This window comes from Callithrix jacchus, chromosome 11 (assembly GCF_049354715.1).
Source record: "Callithrix jacchus isolate 240 chromosome 11, calJac240_pri, whole genome shotgun sequence".
NCBI lineage: Eukaryota > Metazoa > Chordata > Mammalia > Primates > Cebidae > Callithrix > Callithrix jacchus.
Window position 1 is genome coordinate 12513942 of NC_133512.1, and position 18340 is coordinate 12532281.

Genomic DNA, 18340 nt, shown 5'->3' on the forward strand with positions numbered 1-18340 from the left:
CCACTGCACTCCAGCCTGAGTAACAGATGGACTTTTCTTAGGGAAACTGAAGGCAGATTTAATCTTTAGGAAAAAGGAGAATTTATCAAGGTAATGTTTGATTGAGTATTCCCTTGAAAACTGAGAGGCTGGCCATCTATAATGAGAACCCCAAGAGTGTCTATGAATTTGTTTAACAGATGCGTGGGCTTCTCTCTCAGGCAGCTTCGTGCACATCTCAGTGCTGAGTGCTACTCAGAGTGTAACAGAGGTCAACTCTATTGAAAAAAAAAAAAGATTAAATTTCTCACTTAAACTCATCAGATGGAGGTTTCAGAAACTCTAGTTTCTGAAACTCAAGTTGTGAATATTACAGCTACACCATGACATGGCTCCCTGCTCCATGGAAGAGCCCCATAGCACACAGGCCTGGGCGTCCACTTCATTGCTGTGACCTGGGTTCTTTGCTTTGCCTCTCAGGACTGGATGGGGCTTCAATGGGTGTCACCCATGACATGATGTGGCTTAAATGGGGGTGACTGGGTGTTTGTAGCTGAAGAAAAATAAGTTTAAAAGGCCCACAGCCTGTCACCTATTCCCTGAGGAAGCATAAAAGAAACCTGGGAAAAGCAGAATGGTTGGTCTCAGTGCACAAACTACAGGCCTAGCCATCATGCTGCTAAGCAGTAAGAGAGGCACAGGAAATGATAGCAGGTGGCTGGCCCCAGCAGGGATGGGATGCCCTTTGAGAACTACAAGTCAACCTTAGAAAAGAGAGTATGGGAACCAGGATGCTTATCCTCAGCACATGCATGCCACATATGTGAAGAGGAAATTAAAAAATAGAAAGGAAAGCAAGTGGGAACAATGGGATAGGATGGCCTGTCCCTCCCTCCCTCCTGTGCAGCCATGCCCCAGGAGAACTGCAGAGTCTGAGAGCTCTCTTTCTCCTGTGATTAAAGGTCATGGAGAATTAAATCATAAACCTTTCATCTCTGTGATGCATGGTTCATCACCATAAACGGGGAGGTGCTACCCACTGTGTCACTTTGTGTAATCTGAGTTTATTAGACCCTGGGCTGACAAAGTCAGGAAACTCACATGATAGATGCTATGTGAATGCACCTTAGCTATTACTGTGCATTTAGTTGACTGGACTTTTATTAGGGAAACTGAAGGCAGATTTAATCTTTAGGAAAAAGGAGAATTCACCAAGGTAATATTTGAGTATTCCCTTGAAAACTGAGAGGCTGGGCATCTATCATGAGAACCCCAAGAGTGTCTATGACTTTGTTTATAAAAGAGGCGAGGACATCAGATGCGTGGGCTTCTCTCCCAGGCAGCTTCATGCACAGCTCAGTGCTAGGTGTCACTCAGAGTGTAAAAAGGGCTCACCATCCCCAGAAGAAGATTTCTGTGGACCAGCTGGGAGAACCTCATGAACAGGATGAGGGGAACAAGGATGGTGTGCTCAGCTCATCCTAGGGCAGGAGAAGGAACATGCCTCACATCCTAAAGCTGATCCCAACACTTCCTCAAGGATGCTGGGTCTTTCCCGCAACAGCTCTGAAGAAGCTGTAGGTGAAGCCGCCCACCCCCACCCACCAAGACCATTACCTGCTTTCCCTTCACCACGTGCTTGGGTACTGGCACCCTGACCTCCAGGTCAGTATAGTCCTGTGACCAGGTATAGTTCTCTCGGACAGCACCATTGTAACTGTCGGGATTTTTCTGGAACTGCTCCTGAATCCTGAGAAAGAATAAAAAAGGTAAGATGCCAGTCGGCCATGCCTGAGCAGAGGACCCCATGGGCAGAAGCCACTCCTACATCCTGAAGACATGATCAACTCAAGTTTCATCCCAAGCTCACTTGCTTTGGCATCTGCAAACCCCTCCTCTTTTTGGGTGATTTCCTTTCTGACCTTCCTACATGGTCTCCCTGGAAATCGCAGGAAAAGGGAAAAGAAACCCCAGTCCACAGCTTCTGCATGGCAAAAGAAAGTCATTAGAGTGAATCGGCAACCAACAGAACGGGAAAAATGTTTTGCAGTCTACCCATCTGACAAAGGGCTGATATCCAGAATTTACAAAGAACTCAAACAGATTTACAAGAAAAAAACAAACAAGCCCATTCAAAAGTGGGCAAAGGTTATGAACAGACACTTTACAAAAGAAGACATACATGAGGCCAACAAACATATAAAAAAATGCTCATCATCGCTGGTCATTAGAGAAATGCAAATCAAAACTATATTGAGATACCATCTCACGCCAGTTAGAATGGCGATCATTAAAAAATCTGGAGACAACAGATGCTGGAGAGGATATGGAGAAACAGGAACACTTTTACACTGCTGGTGGGAATGTAAATTAGTTCAACCATTGTGGAAGACAGTGTGGCGATTCCTCAAGGACCTAGAAATAGAAATTCCATTTGACCCAGCACTCCCATTACTGGGTATATATCCAAAGGATTATAAATCGTTCTACTATAAGGACACATGCACACAAATGTTCACTGCAGCACTGTTTACAATAGCAAAGACCTGGAACCAACCCAAATGCCCATCGATGATAGACTGGACAGGGAAAATGTGGCACATATACACCATGGAATATTATGCAGCCATCAAAAACGATGAGTTCGTGTCCTTTGTAGGGACATGGATGAACCTGGAGACCATCATTCTCAGCAAACTGACACAAGAACAGAAAATGAAATACCACATGTTCTCACTCATAGGTGGGTGATGAACAATGGGAACACAAGGACACAGAAAGGGGAGCACTACACACTGGGGTCTGTTGGGGGGAATAGGGGAGGGACAGAAGGGGGTGGGGAGTAGGGGAGAGAGAGCATGGGGAGAAATGCCAGATATAGGTAAAGGAGAGGAAGGCAGCAAATCACACTGCCACGTGTGTACCTATGCAACTATCTTGCATGTTCTTCACATGTACCCCAAAACCTAAAATGCAATTAAAAAAAGAAAAAAAAAGAAACCCCAGTGCAGCATCCTACAGTTTAGGAAATGTATCTGTGGCCATAGTCAAAGTCTAGCTGTTCCTGCCAGCCTTCACAGTACTGAGATCCAGGCCTGTTAATTAACCAGAGGGCACTTATTAATAAAATCCTTAGGCTCATGAGTGTGCTTGGTTTCTTATAAACTGCTTGGCAGGGCCTATCTTTAAATTTAAAAAAAAAAAAGGTGGGGGGGCAGACACAGTGGCTCACACTTGTAATCCCAGCACTTTGGGAGGCCAAGGCAGGTGGATCACCTGAGGTCAGGAGTTCAAAACCAGCGGCCAACACAGTGAAATCCTGTCTCTACAAAAAAAACAAAAATTAGCCAAGCGTGGTAGCTCACGCCTGTAATCCCAGCTACTTGAGAGGCTGAGGCAAGAGAATCGCTTGAACCTGAGAGGCAAAGGTTGCAGGTTGTAGTGAGCTGAGATTGCACCATGGCACTCTGGCCTGGGCAACAAGAGCAAAACTCCATCTCAAAAAAAAAAACAAAAAAAAAAGGCAAAACCATTTCATCCTGTAGCTGTTAAATTTCAATCCTAATCCAATCCCCAGCCTATATTTTCTCCTAGTAAATAAATCAAAGCTGAAAGGACAGCATTAAAATTGTATGCATCATTGTTAAGATTTAAGCAATATGTTTAATGAGACAGCCTAAAAACCTCAATCAAGCAAATCTTATTGTATAGGCCTGTTATAAGCAGAGCACAGATACAGATAGGCCTACTAAGAAGCTGATGTTAAAAATAAAATTTAATATTTTCCATAAAATGTAACAATGCTAATAATATAAACGCTATGTAAAAATAAGTGTAGACTCACAAGTCCATTATAGTGAATTGAAGATCTAAATTACAGACAATAGCCTAGTCATGGAGGAGGCAGCAGCTATGAATGCAGAACATTCTAACAGTAGGTGCAGCTCTGTCAGCTTCTCGAGAGCCTGCTCAGAGACCAACAGACAAAACCTGCCAGGGAGACGGCCTCACGGGCTTGTAAACAATGTGTGTACTATGATCCTGTTCATACAGGAAAACACAAAATGTATCAATGTCTGTGCAGATGCACATAAAAGACAAGGGTTGGGAAGGCGTGGTTCAAGAGAGCTGGCTTTCTCTGGCCAGAGTTCTAAGGCAAGAACATATTTACCTACTGTGGGTATGCCCTGCACACCATCTATGCATAAAGCTGTGCCTCCACCACAGCCTGAGTTCTCTGGACTGGCAACTGATAGCTGTTAACAACTGAATTGTGTCCCCCAAAATGCTATGTTGGAATCTGAATCCCCAGGACCTCAGAATGTGACCTTACTTAATAAACAGTGTCTTTACAGAGGTGATGCATTACAACAAGGTCATTAGGGTGGGCCCTAATCCATTATGACTGACATCCTTAAAAGGGAGACTTTGGACAGTATGAAGGCCATGTGAAGACAATGGAGTGATGTGCCTATAGGCCAAGGAACACCAAGGATCACAGGCCACCACCTAAGCTGGAAGAGGAGAGGAAAGATCTTCCCCTACTGCCTTCAGAGGGAACAAGGCCCCGTTGACACCTTGATCTGAGACTTCCCCACTACGAACTGTGAGAGAATCAACATCTTTTGTTTAAGCCACCTATTCTGTGGTAGGTTATTGTGGCAGCCTGAGCAAACATAGCAGTTAAGGAAACTAATTTCAATCAGAAGTGATACTCAAAATTCAGCACTGAATTTTGGCAGGACTAGGCACTAACCAATCAGAAGAGATGTCAGCCTTAAACTACTCATACAGGCGGGCCATTGTGGGACAGAGAGATGACATATGGAAACCAGGAGTCACACAGGATGCCCAACTCAATGACATGAGAAAACAGGGTGGAAGGAATCAAACTAAAAATGCTCGATATGTTGAAAATGAGCAGGAAAAGAAAGATTTAGATTAATCCAATAAACATATTTTCAAAGACTAGTGATATGAAGAAAGCTTTCAACATACCATAAAACTGAAAAGGGGATATATTACTTTTAAGTATGGTATGATTTTAATTTCTAAGAAGAAATATATAATATACACATACGTGTGTGTGTGTATGTGTGTGTATGAAAAACACCGAAAGGAAGCATATTAAATCTCTGTGATTATCTCTGGTAGCAGAGTAACAAGGAATCTGACTTTCTGCTTTGTATCTAGGTATTATCCAAACTCCCTAGAACATGCAGACATTTTTATAACCAAGAGAAAAATGGTTTTCTTTAAAAAATGCTAACAGGAGACAGTGATATACCCTACAGCCCCTGTACCCAGGTGCCGTCCCATGTGCCATGGCAGCAGCACTACCATGACCCTTCAGACACAGTGCCAGACACGGTGAGGGGGACTCACTCAGCCCCCAAGTTTCCACAGGATCCTTCTAGGTAAGCACCAACAGCAGCTTCAAGACTCACATCTGACATGAAAATGCTTCGACATGCAAAGAATATCTCCAAAAGAACTAGAGGGGAGCAGCAGCTACCTTTATGGCTGGAAAATGGTGACTTCCTTTTCATTGACACTTTTGTACATATATTACCATTTGAAAAAAGTCAAAATTATGAAAACATATTAATAAAATACCCCCCCCACACACAAACACACACTCACACACACAAAATAAAGACCAATACGAACCCAGCACTTGGCAGAGATCAGGGAATAAACATGAAGACTCCTCAAAAGTTGGGAAAAAGAAATGATTCTCTCAAAAACGGAGAACGAGGATAATGCTGGGGATACATTGGGGACGCTGCTGCCAACAACAGGGCAGTTACTCAGACTATCCCACCAGTGATGCCCACATAGGTTCTGCCTCATCCAGAGCAAAACACTGTCAGTCTATGCCTCGGGGTGAGGGGAGACATCTGCCACCCCTGCCACTACACACTGCAGCCAACGCTGTATGCTGGTGGAGAGGGCTCTGGTCACACAGAACCTGCCTCACCCCATTCTCCTGCCATGTACTCAGCAGCCCCAGCCTGGCTCCTCTTGCATGGAACCTGCAGCTTCCCTCCAAAAGAAGCAGGAGAATCACTCCTAAAACAGCCCTTGGAAGTTGTTGGGTGCTTTTTATAGTGCTCTGAAGGCACATTCTACTTAAATAAGGTTGATTATTTCTAGCCAACGGTATGTAAAAATAAGTGTCCTGTCAAGTGCAGGTGTCTCTGGCCCCTACTGTGCCACTGTTGGTCACCCCTGCAGCTGCAGGCCGGAGAACACGGTAGGAGGCAGGGGAGGGAGCATCCATGCTTCAGCACCAAGGGTAGGAGTAGGAAAGTGAGTCAGCAGTCAGGTTGAAGATTATGGAGTAGGTCTCCCTGCAGCTCCCACTCCTGATGAGCTGGAATAACAAGGTTCTAAATGTGTTAAAGGAAAAAGACAGAACAGGCTCTGCTGCCTGTCGGGTGCTGTGGGCAGCAGGGCCCTCTGTCTCCCTGGGGATAGGCCAGACCTTTCCTGGCAGATTCCAGGCCTAGGCACTGCTGAGTGCAGTGAGCCAGATACCAGGGTCACCTGCACAGGGAGAATTGGCAGCACTGTCACCAGGAGTCATTGTCATGCAGGTAATCAGTTCCTGAGTGGGTAGGTCAGGTTCCTGGTCAGAAACCTGACCTACCCAGTTTGCCTGTTTGAGTGCTGCCACTAGAAACAAAAAGGTTCTCTAACCTTCCTTTTTTTTTTTTGATATGGAGTCTCGCTCTATCACCCAGGCTGGAGTGCAGTACCACAATCTTGGCTCATGGCAACCTCCATCTCCCATGTTCACGCAATTCTCCTGCCTCAGCCTCCCAAGTAGCTGGGATTACAGGCACATATCACCACTCCCAGCTAATTTTTGTATTTTAGTAGAGACAGGGTTTCACCATGTTGGCCAGGCTTGTCTCGAATTCCTGACCTCAAATGATCCACCTGCCTCAGCCTCCCAAAGTGCTGGGATTACAGGCGTGGGCCACCACACCCAGCCTCCTTCCGTTTGTTTTTAAAAACCACAAGATTAGGTTAGGCATGTTGGCTCATGCTTGTAATCTCAGTGCTTTGGGAGGCCAAAGCAGGAGGATTACCTGAGGCTAGGAGTTTGAGACCAGCCTGGGCAGCACAGGAAGACTCTACAAAAAAATTAAAAATGAGCTAGGTATAGTGGCACGCACCTGTAATGATGGCTACTTGGGAAGTTGAGGTGGGAGAATGGCTTGAGCCCAGGAGTTCAAGGTTATAGTGAGCTATGATTGTGCCACTACACTCAGGCTTTGGTGACAGAGTGAGACCATCACCAAAACAAAACAAGATCAGACAATCCTGATTATAAAACAGCTAGTGGCAAGTATGAGAAATGAAGAGTAAAAGGAGGTCAAAGCCCTAACCTAAAGAGTTTTGTCTAGGAAGCTAGAGCCCTAAATCTGTAATAGATTTATAACTCAATGAGAGAAGGGCTAACCTCAAAGCTCTTCTCCAGAGAGAGAATGCCTATGATAGGCACTGACTGACTGAGTGAAGACGAGATTTGGCTCCCCAAGTCACCGCCAGTGATTCCAAAGCGGAGGTGTCTGCACAGAAATGTCAAGCTTGCTGCTCCCCACCACCCGCCTCCTGGGGCTCAGTGATTGAGGCTCGGTTTGTCAACCCCCACTCCCTCACCCCAAATACATGTCTTTTGCAATCAATCCTGTCTACCCTTTAAATGTTCACACTCTTAAGTACATTGCACAAAAGCCACCACCTCTGTATGAAGATGACAACATCTTGTCACCCTCATCTCCTTCCATTATCCCAGTTATAAGAGCTGTCATCACACCTCACCACCTGTTGACCTCACTGTCCCCTCAGGAGATCTCCCACAATGTTTGGGTGCAATGTACATATATGTGCTAGAGTCTGAAAATACTTGTGTTCCCCTAAAATGTGTTATCTTAAGATCCTAACTCCAAAGGTGATGGCAGTAGGAGGTGATTAGGTCATGAGGGTGGTGACTCTGAGTGGGATTAGTGCCCTTATACAGAGGCCTCAAGGAGCTTCCTCATCCCTTCCACCATGGGAGGACACACAAGAAAACAGAGATCCATGAATCAGAAAGCAGGGCCTCCCCAGACACTGAATCTACTGATGCCTTGATCTTGGACTTCCAGCCTCCAGAACAGTGAGAAATAAATTTCTGTGGTCTACAAGCCATCCAGGCTATGGTATTTTGTTATAGCAACCCAAATAGACTAAGGCAGCATGTGTGTGTGTGTGTGTGTGGTACACGCATGTGGCATGTGTGCAGTTCACTATGTGATACAGGTATGTGTGAACTATATATGTGGGGGGTACATGTGTGTGCAAGGTGTACGTGTGTGCCACATGCATGTATCTGGTGCATGTGTACCTGCATGTGCATGTGGGCATGTGTATTGTGTGTACAGTTTGTGTATGGTGTGTGTGGTGCATGTGTGTGGTACAGATGTGCATGCAATGTATGTGTGGTGCATATGTGCGTGTGTGTGATATACATGTATGCATGCAGTGTGCCTGTGTATGATGTGTACATGTGCACGTGTGGTATGCACATGTGCATAAGGTATATATATGTGGTATGGGCATACAGTGTGTATGTGTGCAATGTATGTGCTCTGGGTATGAGGCAACCAGGAGACATGGCTCACACTCTCCCTTGACATTCTCACCTGCCTCTTATCAATTTTTTTCTCATCTCATTGACCTTGCACATCCCACACCTGGACGGATGCCACAGCAGCATCTCCTCTCAGTCTCTTCACATGCCACTGTGACTATATTACTCTCGACAACCTCGTATGGCTCCCCATGGCCCAGGAGACAAAGCCAGGGCCTAAGCAAGGCACTCAAGGTAGCCCATGATTGAGTCATCATGACTCCTTCTTCCCTTTTTCCTCCTGCTCCCACAAGTGAATCCTCCTCCTCATCTGTCAACTCTTTCCTGCCTATGCTCAGTCTCAACTCAAGATTTACCAAAATCCCTTCCACCTGGTGGAAATATGGTGCATTTTCTTCTGGGTTTCTCCATTTTCAAAGCTTAATAAAATGAGCTTTAGTATAAAAATGACCCATCCTTGAGGCCCCCGGCCCTACTTCTGAAGCCTAAAACTCATGGTCTGCCAGTCTACTTCCTACTTCTCAGTTGTATTTTCCTAGGAGTGTTCACTCCTCAGAGCGCAGTCACTCATGCGGATCTCAGTGCCCAAAAACAACTCCATGCCTGGACCCCACCTCTGAGCCCCCAGCTGCCAGGTCTGCCCCAACTCCAGCAACCCAGACATAGCCTAGGCCTTGGCCTTCACCTCTGCAGCCTTCAACCTTCTCACTTACAAAGGGACAGGCTGGAGCCAGTCACCATTCCCAGGCTTCCACACAGACAAGCATCTCACACAAACTAGCCTTCCTGCAAATCTTGCGGGGTTCTTCTGCCTAGAAGGCAGTGCCTTCCTGCCTGCTGCCCAGCTCCCACTGAGGTTCCCCTACCCACCAGGCTCCGTTCATTGCTGAACATGTGTTATTTCTAAGTTCATACTTCTTCACTAGCATGGATGTGACCCCAACACATCAGGCCAACTGTAGATAACATGCCACCTCAGCCAGCCACACAGAAGGCTCGGTGCAAATGCAGAAGCCACCCCAGGCCACGGGCTCTGGTCTCAGTATGTCCTATAAATCAATGTCTCCAAGACAGTCCCCCAGCAGTCAAGCAGTTTCCCTGAATCCTCTGTGTATCCAACCTGAGGTCAAGCCCAGCTTCCCTGCACACCAGCCAAGTAATGGTGAGTAGGTCACTCAGCCTCTCAGCACCTTGGTCCCCTGACCTATAAAATGAGAACATTAACAGCATCTCTTCCAAAAGGTAGCTATGAGGAACAAACCATTTAAAATGACTAAAACAAAGTCTCGTGACATTCAGTATTGTTTTCTTACTCAGTGCTTTCCCTTTAGAAAGTCTTCGGCTATGGAAAGAAGACTCGTTGAGCAGCTTTTATGACTATGGGATGATTCTTGAACCTTCTCAGACATTTAGAGAGAGACGTTAAGTCTTCTGCCTAATAATTTGACACTTTTATCTGTAAGCTGCTTTTTCTAAAAATCTAGTATCAATAATTTTTTTTTGAGACAGAGTTTCGCTCGTTACCCAGGCTGGAGTGCAATGGCGCAATCTCGGCGCACCGCAACCTCCACCCGCTGGGTTCAGGCAATTCTCCTGCCTCAGCCTCCTGAGTACCTGGGATTACAGGCACGCGCCACCGTGCCCAGCTAATTTTTTGTAATTTTTAGTAGAGACGGGGTTTCACCATGTTGACCAGGATGGTCTCGATCTGTTGACCTCGTGATCCACCCGCCTCGGCCTCCCAAAGTGCTGGGATTACAGGCTTGAGCCACCGCGCCCGGCCAATAATTTTATCTATACCTGATTATTACCTGTTTAGCATCTACCACACATTGGTCTTCCAGTGACAGTAGCCTGCCTACTTCAAAGACAATGCTAACTTACCAACGAGAGAGCCAGAGTTCCTGGAGATGTGGTTAGTCCCCAAACTGGGGCCAAAATGCACAGGATGAGCCTAGCTGTCTTCCTTACACCAAGTGGGGAACTGTCAAAGACCTGGAGGGTTATGCTGAAAGGACACATGAGCCAATTTCAGAAGGCTCCCAGCTGGCCAAAGATGGGAAGGGAAAGGGGAAGGGGAAGGGGAAGGGGAAGGGGAAGGGGAAGGGGAAGGGGAAGGGGAAGGGGAAGGGGAAGGGGAAGGGGAAGGGGAAGGGGAAAAGGAAGGGGAAGGGGAAGGAAGGAGGGAAAGAGAGAGAGAAGAGAGAGAGGGAGGGAGGGAGGAAGGAAGTCCACAATGGACTGAAGTACATGGCATATTAAAAATCCATGAGTCTATAAAACAAAATCTCCAGGGGTCACCTTTGGTGATCAGAGAACACCTTAATCTGAAAAGTCATCAATAAAATAGTTCCACAAGAACTATAATTTCAGAAAGGCCATGCCCCTACATAAGAATTCCAGATAATAAGCAGAGAAAGTAAAACAGAATGAGAACATCACTATCTTCCACCATCTTCTGTAATGAAGACAATGAGTCTGGCAACTTTCCTCCATTCCTGGTGAGCACCAGGTGAAAAGCTGAGGAGGAACCTGTAACAAAAGGATCTAAAACACCCCAAATATCTGTGACACACATCCCATGTACCTCCTGAGAGGGACTGCCCATAGGGTACCCCTGGCCCCAACACAGGACCTCGATGCCTGAATACCAGTTTACAGTAAAGACGAGGGGTAGAGAAGCACAGCCATCAAAACCAAGAGCACAAAGTCAGCCAGATTCCGAATCAGGGAAATTACAACAGACTAAATTCTAAGTTTTTCAGACAAATAAATGGCATGGGACAAAAAGAGAGAAGGAGAATTACTCTAAATTAAGAGTCATAAGATCAATGAAATTCAATATTTGGACCTTTGCTGGGATGCTAATTTGAAGAAAAAAAATTTTAGACAATTAGGAGAAAGTGAATACAGACTGGGTATTAGATGGTTTTAAGGAATTATAAATTTGTAAGGTAAGATAACTATATTAAATTTAAGCCCTTATTTCTTATTGAAGTATTTATGAAATTATATGATGTCTAGGATTTGTTCTATCAAAAACAAAGCCAAAAAATAGTCTGAGGTAGGGAGAAAGATGAAACAAGGACCATGACATGTTGCTAAGTGATGAAGCAGGGTGAAAGTTTCGTGGGCGTTCATTATGCTAGTCCCTCCTTTTTGTGTACTTCTAAAATTCTGAAGAGTTTGTCTTGGCTATACAACTAGTAGAACTTCTGGGTCAAAAGATATATACATGTTCAACTTTAAGAGATAATGCCAAACTGTTTTCGAAAGGGGTTTCCCCAATTTATTCTCACCAGCAAAGTAGGTGATGCTACAGAACCACAGGATCCATGCTTTGTACTGTCAGACTTTGTAAAATCTTGCCGATTATATATACATAAAAATAGTTTTCAGTACAGTTTTAACTCACATTTCTTTGCTTATTAATGCGCTGAACAGCTCTTCATATGCTTATTGGTCATATACATCTCATCACCTGTGAAATTCCAGTTCATGTCTTTCACTATTTTTGTTCATAATTTCTTTGATTTGTACAAGTTCTTTATATATTTGGATAAGAATTATTTGTTGGTATATAGTTTACAAACACGTTCTAGTTATAAGTTGTCTTTGTACTTTAAAGATATCTATCTGGTTAACACAGATTCTTCATTTTAATATAGTCAGATGCACCAATCTTTTTTAACATTAACATTTTTATATACTCAGAACTCCTTCCTTCCTTAAAGTCTAATAGAGAGTCACATCAATTTTCTACCAATATGCTCTCTAACTATTCTCTAAATGTTATTACCCCCTTTTCATTCAACCTTTCTTTGTAGATTCTCTTTTCTTCTCTTAAGAAGCTGTACCAGAAGCCTATTTTGATTTCAAAGAACCAACTTTTGCCTTTCATTGATCTTCTGTATTTGCCTTTTAAAGTCCAGCTGAGGAACACAGAGAAAAGAGACCCCAGGGACTACCCTGTCACTGACCTGGCTCTGGCCAGTGCAGGGGCCACAGGGGCTGGGGCAGCCTCACTGATACCGTTAGATTGGTCAGGAAGGTTCACTTTAATAAAAAATTCTTATAAGAAGTATAATTTAAAATGTGTTTTACATTTTAAAATTAACTTTGTAGCTACAGTTAAAAAATACTAAATGCTTCTATATTTACTGAAAATAAATTAGGCAAGGTACTTGGAGTCACTGATAGTATGCCCACTAAAACTCTGATAGGTTTAAATACAAATTTAGGCAATACTTTTGACAATCTATGTCAGAGAGTCGGCCAATATCAACAAAAATCAGTATCTCATATAAAACTATTTTAACTTACTAAAAATGGAAGTTTATACAGTGAGTTTTTTCCTAAATTGTGTTATTTTCACGAGGGAAAGAGGCTTCCTCATTTTTTAGCAGTGTTTAAGTGTGAAATATATGTTTTAAAACAAAATTAGATAATCTACTCCATAAATATGTTGATGTAAGAATTCTGAACTAAGCTGGGTGCAGTGACTTACAACTGCAATCCCAGGTACTCAGGAAGCTTAGGCAGTAGAACTGCTTGAGGGCAGGAGTTTGAGATCAGCCTAAGCAACATAATGAGACCCCCTCTTAAAAAAAATCATAATTATGTAAGTATCTTACATTAGTTTTTACTCAATTTTATTTTCCTGTTCATTCAAAATCAGAAAAATTAAGACCGGCTTTACTATTAAATTTTCAAAAGACTTCCTATTTGAGAAAAAATTAGGCCAAAGAAAACTAACACTCAAGCCTACAGTACCAATAATATCAAAAAGGATGCATACCAATGACACAATTATTTCTCAGGAACAGAGAAAACAACTTTCTAATTCATCCACAACTTACACCCTAGATTCTGAATCCCTCTCCTCAAAAGCATAACCTTGTAGACAATGCACCAATCCTGGACTGTCTTCAACCAGTGCTGATCAAGATTCCCCACTCCACCCCACACCCAGTGCTAATACTGACCCCACCCTATACCCAGGGCTAATCCACACCCTATCCTCATATCAAAACAGTGCTAAGAAGGGGACTGTAGACTTTTATACATAGATGGAGGATTTATACCCCAGAACAGTATTTTTCAAGGGTAGGTATAAAATCTCCTTAGCAGAGTAGATCAGGGCAAAATTGAATGAAATATGCAAGACACACTATACAGAAAAAGAGCAAGCTCTGCTTTGTGAAATTGCCACTATGCAGGTATGTGCATACCTGAAAGCCTTGTTAACATGTATTTCTCACTATAACTACAGGTTGCAGCCAAAGTTTAAAAGCCACTGCCCATGAAAACCTCTCACATTCATAGAAAAGGAGGTAAGAAGAGAAGTTCTTGCTGCATTTCGGTGAAGAGGAGGCCAGTGAGGGAATAACAGAGGGGCCCACAACAGCAATTAAAAGCAGTCCATGAGGATGACTAACTCAAAAACATACAGACAGCAGGAGGAGGAGGAGCAAGTGAGCACTGAGTAGTGAGGGGGATGGGCTGGGGAAAAGAAGGACACATCCATTATCATTGGAAGAAGGTGAAAAAGAAACTGGGGGCTTATAACCACAGCAACCACAGAAGTGAGGACATAGGATCCTGCTGGCCAACAACTTGTCAGGGACACATCTACTCCATGACAAAGAACTCACCTATTAAAAGAGATCTGCTAAGTGCAGGTGACAGCTCATGTTTAGTTCCTATATATCCAGATAGAGATGTAAAAAATAAAGAGGCATGTGTCACAGTTGGATAGTAAACACACAGCCATGTCCTGGCTTGGTCTCCTGACAGGGCCTAGAAGCAGGAGCCACATGCCCTCTGAGTGCCCAGATCTTGGTTTCTAAATACCATTCAATAAAGGAAACTAGACGCCTTGGACTATGGCTGATTCTAGGACTGGAATAGAGAAAATACAAGATTAACCCAGAGAATCTTGTAGTGCCACAAAGTAAGGAAGTGCTAAAAAAAAAAAAAAAAAAAGCGGGGGATGGGGGGGCGCATGGGGCAATGTGAAGATGTCAAAGGACTCAGAAGTCAATCTGAGGGAGCCCACAATGGCCAGAGCTGGAACAGTGTGGGAGCAAAATAAATAATATAGTAGCAACGAATAAAAGAACTATCTGTGAGTCCATATTGATATAAGTAACTGAATAAATTATAATAAATGAATGAGGGAAGGGGACAAATCTTCCTAATAGAAGTCCAATTAAAAATGTAGAAGGAACGAGGGAAATAAGAAATTGCCATTAAAACATGATAATTACCAAGAGCCACTGATGATGCTAACAACATCAGTAGGACCTCAAGGAGAAACAGGATGTTTGCATAACCTCTTAAGTCAGTATCTTACCCAAAATATTTATCAATTCCTTGCAGTGGTTTTAACATATGCTAAGAATTTAACAAATTCTTTGAAACTCCTCTATCCTCCTAGGAAGCGGAATTAATCCCCAGCCCTTGAGTAGAGCTGGACGTAGTGGCTCTAACGAAGAGTGTACAGAAAGGGTACAATGGTATCATGACCGTGGAGGAACCTGGCCGACCAGCCTCAGCCACGTGATCCAAGCAAACATCAGAGTAATAATTTGTGTTAACATCATGTACCTCTGACATGACATGATGAGAAGGACAAGATGCCTCTGTGGTATTCCCCTCCAAATCCATAGCCCTGAGTCTAATCATGAGAAAACACCACACAGACCCAAACTGGGAAGATTCTACAACATACCTAACCTCTTCAAAAGTGTGGAGGTCATGAAAATCAAAAAGAGACAGAAACCGCCAAGGACTGTCTTTATATCTGAGAACGTATGTCTAAATGCAAGGTGAATCCTGAACCTAACTCTGGAAGAGAAAGGGGACACTAGGTAGTGAGAAAACCAGAAAAACTCAGGGAAGGAAAAAAAAAAAATCCTGTGGTCAAGTTATTAATCATAATATATTAACCATATAATATAATTATATTATATTAATTATAAATATTAACATACATTATGATTATTAACTTGACCACAGGCTTTTTTTTTTTTCCGATGTTTCTGGTTTTAGTTTTCACAATTACACCATGCCAACTAACATTCAAAGAGGGGAAAATGGGAGAGGTTTAAATCTGCAGCTGTGGCAATTCAGACCATGTAGTTCAAACCAGCCCATAGTTTGAATCGTGGGCTTCAGCTCATACCAGCTGTGTAATCTGAGCAAATTCCTTAATCTCATTAAAGCCTCAATTTCCTCATCTAGAAAATGGGAACAATAATGATCCCAACTCTTAGGCTGTTGTGAGACTTACAAGCTCTTACCAGTCTTCATACATAGTGAGCTCTCTCTCCACCAACATAAGGTTATTAGTAATACCTCAGTTAAGTTTCCTACCCTTGATACTGAATTACAGTCGTAAGCAAAAAGGTTTACACCATTTTCAACTGAAGATGACTGTATTTTTCTCATTTTTTCCTCTTTTTCTTCCCATTTCCCATATTCCTCCAGTCCCACTAACTTTGAAAGACAAATAAAAGCACTTTTCTCCCTCTGCATAATTTCCCTGCTGGCTGCCACTGTTCACAGCACTTGATATAGCAAATTCTGGCAATCCCTTCCCATTTGCTTTATCTAGAAGGTTGTTATTTACTGCTCCTGCTGTTTTGGGGGCGAAGATGTTAGTGATCTACCAAGAGGACTTTCCAAAAATAACAAGGCATGTTTTCACAACAGTCAGTATGTGGAGGGCACTGTCATGTTGGTTTCTTAGCTTTACTCACAGCATGGCAACACTAGATTTTGAGGGATTCTTAGACTAAAGTACTTTGATATAACTAGTGAGGTTGTCTTTTGTTTTCTTGAAGATCTCGTATATAGGAGGACTATCAGTACCAAGAACCACCCAATCTTCTAGGGAGAAATGAATTCCATATTGTCCAATTTTCATCCAACCAACAACATCACCAATTTACTCTGCCTGGAGTATGAAAGCATCAGAAACACCACATACAGCCCAGCCAAGGACTCACCATGTCCACCTGCCCTGCCCAGCCTCTGCCCAGTCTCTGGCTTCTCTGTGCCACCTTCACAGCTAGGATTACACAGACTTGGATCCCAGGCTTCAGGGCAGGGCTCCACAGCTAGCCCACACATCACAGTCTGCCCCACCTGCCACTCAGAGAATACTGGCCCAGGTTCCCTTACGATTGTAGGTGCCAGGGACTATTAGTCTATTCTATTAAGTAGGAAAACATGGGAACAACATGGGACTTACAAACTTGGAGTTAATCAAAAGTGATTAAGTGGCACTCAGAGCCTTTGGTCAGAGAAGGCTCAGAATAAGTGTTAGCTGCAGTCATCACTGTCACCATCATTAATATTTTTACTGATGTAGACTACTAATACAAATAATATTGTTATCAACAAAGAGAAGCTATCTTACTAGCCAAGATCAGCACAGGGCTTTTTAAAACAGAGTTCAGAATTTAATTTCAAAAGTAATTGCAAACCACTGCAAGGTTGGAACGGGGACCAATGTTATTTGGTTGTTTTAAAAGGTCAAGGCACAGCTGCCACATGGAGAGTAACTGCAGAATGCCAAAGGGAGTAGATCCAGAGGCTGTTTGGGGGCACCAGCACAGAGACTGCCAGCCAGCCTGAAGGTGTAAGCGCATGCAAGAGAGTATGCACCCGGGGGACCCAGGGCAGAGCCAGAGTGTCCAGGGACACTCAGACTGAACCACTTCGACCCAAGGAGGGCTGCAGGTAGGAGGGGCCAAGGTGACAAAGTGGAGGCTCACCTCACCTCACCCATTTTCTCCTGTCTCAGCTGACTCATTCAATCACTTCCCTCTTACTCTCAAGTCTTTACCAAAACTGAACTTCCTCCCTAACTACAAGAGGGGCAAACTCTCCCCTTTTCTTTATAGCACCTTCACACTTTATACCATGACATCAAATGACAATGCATTCATACAGAAAGTAGGTATTTTGTTTACTGATTTATTTTATGCTTAAGAGAGTCTATAAGGCTGTCATGGGAGCCCTACCTTCCAGAAAGAGAACAACCACATCCAACATAGTTTCTAACACACTCTGGACACAGGTGGGATGAGCTTTGAACACATTCAACACAAAAAAAGAGAACACAAAACAGGTACAATGAGACTGCACACTAATCTTAAAAAAGACATTCCACATTTGCTACCTTTAAATTACCAGCTTTCCTAGTACATTAAACAAGATTCAGGTAGCCAAAGTCTGAATTTTGTTTTCAATGTTACAAGAACTCTTTTTCTTTTTTTTTGAGATGGGGTCTCACTCTGTCGCCCAGGCTGGAGTTCAGTGACGTGATCTTGGCTCACTGCAACCTCTACCTCTGCCTCCTGGGTTCAAGCAATTCTCCTGCCTCAGTCTCCTGAATAGCTAGGATTACAGGCATGCACCACCACACCCAGCTAATTTTTGTATTTTTAGTAGAGATGGCATTTCACCATGTTGGCCAGGCTAATCTCGATCTCCTGGCCTCAAGTGATCTGCCTGCCTCAAGCTTCCTTCTAAAAGCTGGGATTACAGGCATGAGACACCACGCCTGGCTCAATTTCACAAGACTTCTAAGAGCTGGATGCTGCTTAGGCCAAGGTCCTTGACTGTCTGGGTGAAGACCTCGGGCCTGGCTGCTGCTCAGGATGGTGAAGAGAAGACCCCACCTCAGATCAATTCCCATCTTCAGTT

At 43.6% G+C, this 18340-nt stretch overlaps 1 protein-coding gene across 2 annotated transcripts in view; it reads right to left on the reverse strand.

Annotated features, from left to right (window-relative positions):
• NUDCD3 (NudC domain containing 3) overlaps positions 1-18340 on the reverse strand; it is a 115752-nt gene that overhangs the window by 47535 nt on the left and 49877 nt on the right. For both annotated transcript variants that reach the window (XM_035253308.3, XM_009002120.5), the window contains exon 3: positions 1597-1729. In XM_035253308.3, the coding sequence (XP_035109199.1) occupies positions 1597-1729 (133 nt within the window). The remainder of the gene's footprint in view (positions 1-1596; positions 1730-18340) is intronic.